Genomic DNA, 7,418 nt, shown 5'->3' on the forward strand with positions numbered 1-7,418 from the left:
ACCTTGACTAGTCTAAGGAATCTAAGGAAATCGCACTGCTCATCTTGTACTGGCAAGGCATGGAACACTGCTGTTTGTTTTAAAGTAATGATCAAGTATATTTGAATTAAGTCGAATAGAGTGGCATCTCATAGCCCCATCCTGGTAGAATGCTTTATCAGAGGAAACACGTGCCCTGTGGTACGTTGTAAGACCGAATCGTTCCAGCAGGCCTTTGGTTTGTCCTTTTATTTTCAGTGGAGCCTGCCTTATTTTCAGTGGAGCCTGGCCACCTCTTTTTTGTTCTCTTTGGAATATTTCTAGATACTGGGAGAAGGTCAAGATTTTAACTGTATCAATCTGTTTTAACAACGAACCTTTTGGTGCAGTGCTATGTCTTTTAAAATGTTGGGAGCCACCCCGAGCCCCATGTTTGGTGTCGTGGTTAAGTGTGCGGACTCTGATCTGGGAGAACCGGGTTTGATCCCCCACTCCTCCACTTGCACCTGGCTGGATGACCTTGGGCAAGCCGTAGTTCTGATAAGAGCTGTCCTTGAAAAAAGAGTCATTTCTGTCAGGGCTCTCTCAGCCCCACCCGCCTCACAGGGTGTCTGTTGTGGGGAGGGGAAGGGAAAGGAGTTTGTAAGCCACTCTGAGACAACTTTGGGTAGTGAAGGGCCATGGGGTATAAATCCAATCTCCTCCTCCTCCTTGAGAGCCAGTTTGGTGTAGTGGTTAAGTGTGTAGACTTTAATCTGGAAGGACCGGTTTTGATTCCCCACTCCTCCACTTGCACCTGCTGGATGACCTTGGACGAGCCATAGTTCTGATAAGAGCTGTTCTTGAAAAAAGAGCCGTTTCTGCCAGAGCTCTCTCAGCCCCGCCTCCCTCACAGGGTGTCTGTCTGTTGTGGGGAGGGGAAGGAGTTTGTAAGCCGCTCTGGGACTCCCTTGGATAGTGAATGGCGGGGTATAAATCCAATCTCCTCCTCCTCCTCTTCTTCTTCTTCTTCTTCTTCTTTCTTCTTCTTGCAGTAGAGGGATGGGATACAAATCAAATAAATAGATAAAACAGCTGGGCAAACACTGATTGAGCTGACGGCTGCCTGGCCACCTCTGATTTGTGAGCTGCTCAAGGATACAAAATACAGCAGGACCACACACCCCACCCCGTTAGCTGGAAACTTTTTTGTTCTGGCAATTTATTTACTTCATTTATACTCTGCCTTTCACCCCAGTAAGAGACTCAGAGTGGCCGGCATTGTTCTTTCCCTCTGTTTTATCCTCACAGCAACCCTGTGAGGTAGGTCAGTCCGAGAGCGTGTGACTGGCCCAAGGTCACCCAGCGAGCTTCCATGGCAGAGTGGGGATTCACACCCGGGTCTCCCAGATCGTAGTCTGATATTCGAACTGCAACACCACACTGGCTCTCACACAGTAGTTTTCTGTGCCCCCAGGGATGCCACAGTATAGAAGTGTGTAAATAAAACTTTCTGTCCTCTCTGTTGTCCTAGAGGGTCCAGCCATGGGAACGCCGAGCTTTCCCCCTTTCTGACGGAGAGTATCGAGCCCTTCAGGAGCCAGCAGGCGAAGCTCTTGGGAAGAAAGCAAGGCCTGCTCAGCAGTGGGACTCTGGCTGCAACCAGGACTTGAGGACTAACGAGATAAATTCTGGCCCGTCTCATCCCACGGAGTCGCTCCAGTCCATCTGGCAGGTGCAGTCCAACGGCAGCAGGCACGGAGAGGATTTTGCGGGCCAGCACTGCGTCACGCCGAGCCTTATCAACAACAGATGAGCTTGTGGGCCCCACAACTGGTAGAGTTGCACCCGTACTCTAGAGATCGGTATTGCAGAGCTTGGCAGGTGAGCTGACCGAGCAGTGGCACGGCGGCAGAAAGCCACCACCGCACACCCAGCGGAGGGTCCAGCTGTGAACTTGGAGCTCTGGCTCCCCCCCTCCCAGATGAGTGAGGGCAGACAGGCAAGAAGAGGCCAGGCGCAAGAGAGCCTCTGTGGTGGGGGAAGAGGGAGCCACCCAGGAGGGCTGATATGTGCAGGCTTGTTCTGGAAGGAAGAACTCCAGTGCCTTACCGGCAAGAAGGTTAGGTGGTGGTGGTGGTGCTGCTGCTACAGGTGCCAGCAGCCCCAGGAAACCCCCCAAAAGGGAGCGGCAAAGAGGCTGAGCGACTCCACAGAGAATGGAGGCTGAGCAGGAGGGGAAGGCGAGGAAGCCGTTGCCGTTTAGAAGTCCCGTCGGCTGAACGTCTCGTCCTCACAGGCTTTTATGCCAGTTTGGGAATAGGCATTGGGAACTGGTGGTGAAAACTTGTTCGCATCGACAACAGGCTTCCGCGCACAATGCCACGGAAGGCAAGGAGAGACTTAGCCAAGGGGCACTTGCTGTGCATGAGCACTGAATATATGCCTGCAGGGGAAGGTGGATGTTTCCCCTCCTAGTTTCACCTGGTTTTTAGTTTTGAAATGTAGTCTGAAAATCACCAACCTTCTAACCATGAATCATGTCCTCTTGGCCTTAAGGAACATGCGATTATTGCTGAGATATGACAAATCATGATGTAAATCCTGTTCATTCTATGGATATTTTCATTTATCCCCCCAACGTATATAATAAAAACTGGCAGAACAGCTGGTTCATTCTCTTGGGTGGTCATTTGTATGTTCTTGCAACATTTTATTAGATTTTTTTTACACTATTTCTGGGACTCAAGGCGGGTGACACAGAGTGAGTCAGGAGTCAGGACATTCTACAGGATGGGACACCCAATAAACAGTTTGGTGTAGTGGTTAAGTGCGCAGACTCTCATCTGGGAGAACCGGGTTTGATTCCCCACTCCTCCACTTGCAGCCGCTGGATGGCCTTGGGCAAGCCATAGTTCTGTCAGAGCTGTTCTCTCAAGAGCAGTCCTCTCAGAGCTCTCTCAGCCGCAGCCACCTCACGGGGTGCCTGTTGTGGGGAGGGGAAGGGAAAGGAGTTTGTAAGCCGCTCTGAGACTCCCTTGGGTAGTGAAGGGCGGGGTATAAATCCAGTATCTTCTCTTCTTCAATAGGATTTGGGTGGTAGATCCAACCAGAAGTCTGAAAACAGAACTGATGTTAGTACATTAAATAATGCAAAATTACACACCAGGAGCTGGCCCACAGCAAACTATACACAGTAGTACAGACCACAGTCCCCCATAATTTTTCCAAGTAATTTTGTGAAGCTTTTTGTAACGGAGCTATCCTATTACCTGCGTAGAAAAGCCCTCTTGAATAATTCAGTTTTGTATACATTGCAGAAAGCCGGGAGAGGGGAGCCTTCCTGACCGCCTCAGGCAGACCTGTAACGATTTCATGTTTTGGTGTGTGTGTTTCTTTAAATTTTTAGTTTGACTGCAGTACTGTAAGAAGAGTGATACAGAGAGACAAGTGTGAGGTGATTGGCTGATGACTGAGAGTGTGGGAAGGAGGGGTGTTGATGAGAGAGATTCGGTGTGTGAAGTTTGAAGAGAGAGCATAGTCTGTGTAACTATGGGAGTTTTTGAGACTATTCTGTGTGAATAAGACAAACAGTTCTGCCTGTGTGGCTATATAGATGAGATAGAGAAAGGTTAGACTGAGTGTCTACGCCTGTCAGAGTGGAGTTTTGGGAGTCTGAGAGACTCTGTGACACCAAGCTTTGCCAGTTATATTTACAAGTTCCTTTCATCAGCAACATTCCAAAATAATCAGAAACCTATTTTGTTCTTTATTAAATAAATCATTTTTCGTTTAAACTTATCCCAGCAATCAGAATAGTCCTTCCTCAGGACCACATAGTCCTCTGAAGTGCCCAGACCCTGGGTCATTCTACCAAAAGAGAAATTTGGAATTTTTAATTCCTGGTGGCAGCAGAAATCTACCAAGTTTAGGTACACAGAGAGTGTTTTAGTAAAACTGTCTCCCCGATAAGCAAGGACACCACAAGACCGTTCCGCAAAGTGGGAGCCTCAGCGGAGAAGGCCACGTGTACAGACAGCTGCTGATCTTTCCCATTTGCTGGGGTGCGGCTGCAGAAGGCCTTGCTTGGATGAAGTGAGTGGTTGTGGCGGAGCATGGGGGGAAAGACAGTCTCTCAGATGTGAGGGTCAAAGGCCATGAAGGACTTCGTATGTGACGGCCCCTACTTTCAATTGAACCTGGTAACTGATGGGCAGCCAGTGAAGTGGCGGCAGAACGGGAGTAATATGCCAAGCCAGCGAGGCAAAGGGAGATTTCGCTTTGCCAAGAAGGTACTCCTCCGGACTGGTAAGCAAAATCCTGTTGTCTGTCTTGGCTGAAGCAGAATTGTTCCTTTTGGAAGCAACTCTTGAGTGCCTTCGTGTATCTCAGGGGTGTCAAACTCATTTGTTATGAAGGTCGGATCTGACATAAATGAGACCTTGTTGAGCCGGGCCACATGTGTCATAAATTGAATGCCAGGTAACATAGATACAGACTTTATAAAGGACACAAACACAAAGGTTTTTTTTTAACTTAAAATAAAAACATGCTTAAAACATTAGCACTCTTGCCATATTTTGTTTATTCGTGTCTGATGATTGACACCTCTTGCTCTGAATTAACACATCAAAATGTCTGTGCTGCTGCAATCCTGAGTATGCTGTTCAGGGGTGTATCTGTAAGCTGCAAACCTACGATGACGCAGCAGCAGCAGCAGAACTTGGAAGAAGCAGCAGAAGACAGCCAGTTCGACTGCGGGCCTGATAGAAGTCCTCCGGGGGCCTGAACCAGCCCCCGCCCCGCATGTTTGACACCCCTGGGGTATCGTGTTGTGTCCCCATCTCTCTTGCTGGGAAGACGTCTTGATTCAGCCCCTTCGTGCAGCACTTAGATTCCTCCTCTGAGGGAAGGGAGCTTGAGCTCTTTTAGGGGAGAGCGTCACTGAAGCAGGGCTGCTCTGAAGATCACTTTCATGTGGAACGATTTGGGAAATGGGACTGATTGTGTGTGTGGGGGGGGGAGGTCTGTGGGGGAGACTGAGGCGTAAGAACTGCATTCTAAACCCTTATTCCCGTTTTCCTCAGATTCAAGCAAAATTTGGCCTTTGGCTAAAAGTGCTCTCGGCGAGTCATACAAAAGGGGCAGCGATTTGTTCTTAGGGCGTTTAGTGTGCTGTTTCTCCCCCCCCCCCCCCCGGGGCCCCCCTCCCACAGCCCCTCCGCGAGTATCGCGGGTCCCCCCTTCTTGTGTTTATCTAATTCCCTCTTGAATCTGTCCATGCTTAAAATCCTAAATATAAATACACATTGATGGGGTCTGAACTGGCAGAGACTGACCAAGAGAGAGATCTTGGAGTCGTAGTAGATAACTCACTGAAAATATCGAGACAGTGTGTGACTGCAATAAAGAAGGCCAATGCTATGCTGGGGATTATTAGGAAGGGCATTGAAAACAGATCAGCCAATATCATAATGTCCCTATATAAATCAATGGTGAGACCTCATTTGGAATACTGTGTGCAGTTCTGGTCACCACACCTTAAAAAGGGATATAGCTTTGGAAAAAGTGCAGAAAAAGTGATAAAAGGGTTGGAACACTTTCCCTATGAGGAAAGGTTAAGGCGCTTAGGGCTCTTTAGCTTGGAGAAACGACGACTGAGGGGTGACATGATTGAGGTTTATAAGATTATGCATGGGAAAGAGCAGGTAGCGAAAGAGTTACTTTTCTCCCTTTCTCACAATACAAGAACTCGTGGGCAGTCCATGAAATTGCTGAGCGGTCGGGTTAGAATGGATAAAAGGAAGTACTTCTTCACTCAAAGAGTGATTAACACATGGAATTCACTGCCACAGGAAGTGGTGGCAGCTACAAGCATGGATGGCTTCAAAAGGGAATTAGATAGGCATATGGAGCAGAGGTCCATCAGTGGATATTAGTCACAAGGTATAGCTAGGGGCTCTGGGGCAAGTGATGCTCTGTCTTCTTGGTGCTTGGGGGGGTCAACAGTGGGAGGGCTTCTAATGTCCTGGCCCCACTGGTGGACCTCCTGATGGCACTGGTATTTCTGGCCACTGTGTGATACAGAGTGTTGGGCTGGATGGGCCTTTGGCCTGATCCAACATTGGCGTCTCTTATGTTCTTAATAATTTGTAATTCAGCAATTTCCCTTTCCATTCTGTTCCTGAAGTCCCTTTGTAATAAACAGCTACCCACTGAATGTCCCGGAAGGTCGAAGTGTTCTCCTATAGGTTTCTCAGTCAGGAGAAGAACTTATCCAGTCCCACTTGGACTTTTTTTTCCATCTCGAATACTGGCACATGGCACTTGTGAGGCCAGCTAAAACACAGTTTTTGTTTGGTCTTGCGCAGGCTTCCTTCTGCTGCCTTTGCTTTCCATATTTTGAACGTCCTGTGCTGCAGTAGTGACTGTCAGGGGGGAGACGATTCCTCATGTTTTCAAAATACGACGCACGAATCACCGGAGGAATTTTCATTGCAGGAGACAAATAAAACAAGGGCGCTCACACGGACCCTCTGGCCTTTCCACCGATCCACTGGTGTTTGTACAGTCTCCAAAGCACTTGACCAAGCAGCTAAGCAGGACTCCCAGGTTACCTTCAGTCACATGGAAGAGCTGGGCAGCATTATTCCATGGGCTGCTTACCATTACCTTTCTCTGGCAAAGGCTATAGAATAAAAGCCAAAGTGCATACTGGAGCTTATCAAGTGCGTTCCGCCTCTCCAAGTTGAGCCAAAAGCAAACAATGGGTCAAGCCTTCTCAGGTAACCGAGGGAAACCAAAGAGAGCCCGGCCTGCGGAGTGTGTCTTTCTCTTGGAAATGGAATTATGCGGTTCACTGGAGGAGGGAGCATTGTTCCCACTGAGGGGGCTGGATTAGAGGTAGGAGTGGAGGGCGTGTATGTCAAAGTGATCTTGAAGCTGGCTTCACAAAGATGCATCCTGGGGATGGAGATTAGACTAACAAGCCGCCTTCTGTTGTGCTGCTGATGGCTAGCACCTTGAAACATGGAGGTCGTGAGCGTTCCCCTTTCTCCAGCTGAGTGGGCGTAAGCTGAAGGGCTCTTGGTCCATAGCCTGTGGCCTTGGCCACGTGGAGTATCCAGGTGGACACCCACCCACGAAGTCACATCTGCTCTTGGCCTTGTTTGTTTTGATACTGTGCTCTCTGTAAATTCGTTTAGTACATTTTTAGGAAGCTGCTTTGGAGTCATCATCTAGGACACAGGGGTGTTGAACTTATTTGTTATGAGGGCCAGATATGACGTGAATGAGACCTTGTTGGGCGGGCCCATGTGTGTCATAAAATGAAATGCCAGGTAGCGGAGATACAAACTTTATAAAGGACACAGACAAACACAGTTAAAGATCTTTTAAACTTTAAATTAAACATAAAAAATGTAATGCCAGTGCTCTACCAGACCCTCTCAATCGCACAG

General features: G+C 48.4%; 1 protein-coding gene across 1 annotated transcript in view; it reads left to right on the top strand.

Moving 5' to 3' along the window:
* LOC107113612 (KAT8 regulatory NSL complex subunit 1-like) overlaps positions 1 to 2,489 on the top strand; it is a 60,538-nt gene extending 58,049 nt beyond the window's left edge. Inside the window, exon 14 of the mRNA XM_015414957.1 lies at positions 1,493 to 2,489. Coding sequence (XP_015270443.1) covers positions 1,493 to 1,774 — 282 coding nt within the window. The 3' untranslated portion in view covers positions 1,775 to 2,489. The remainder of the gene's footprint in view (positions 1 to 1,492) is intronic.
* Positions 2,490 to 7,418: the final 4,929 nt, after the last annotated feature.

The sequence above is a fragment of the Gekko japonicus genome, unplaced genomic scaffold (genome assembly GCF_001447785.1).
Source record: "Gekko japonicus isolate JY-2015 unplaced genomic scaffold, Gekko_japonicus_V1.1 scaffold3738, whole genome shotgun sequence".
Classification (NCBI taxonomy): domain Eukaryota; kingdom Metazoa; phylum Chordata; class Lepidosauria; order Squamata; family Gekkonidae; genus Gekko; species Gekko japonicus.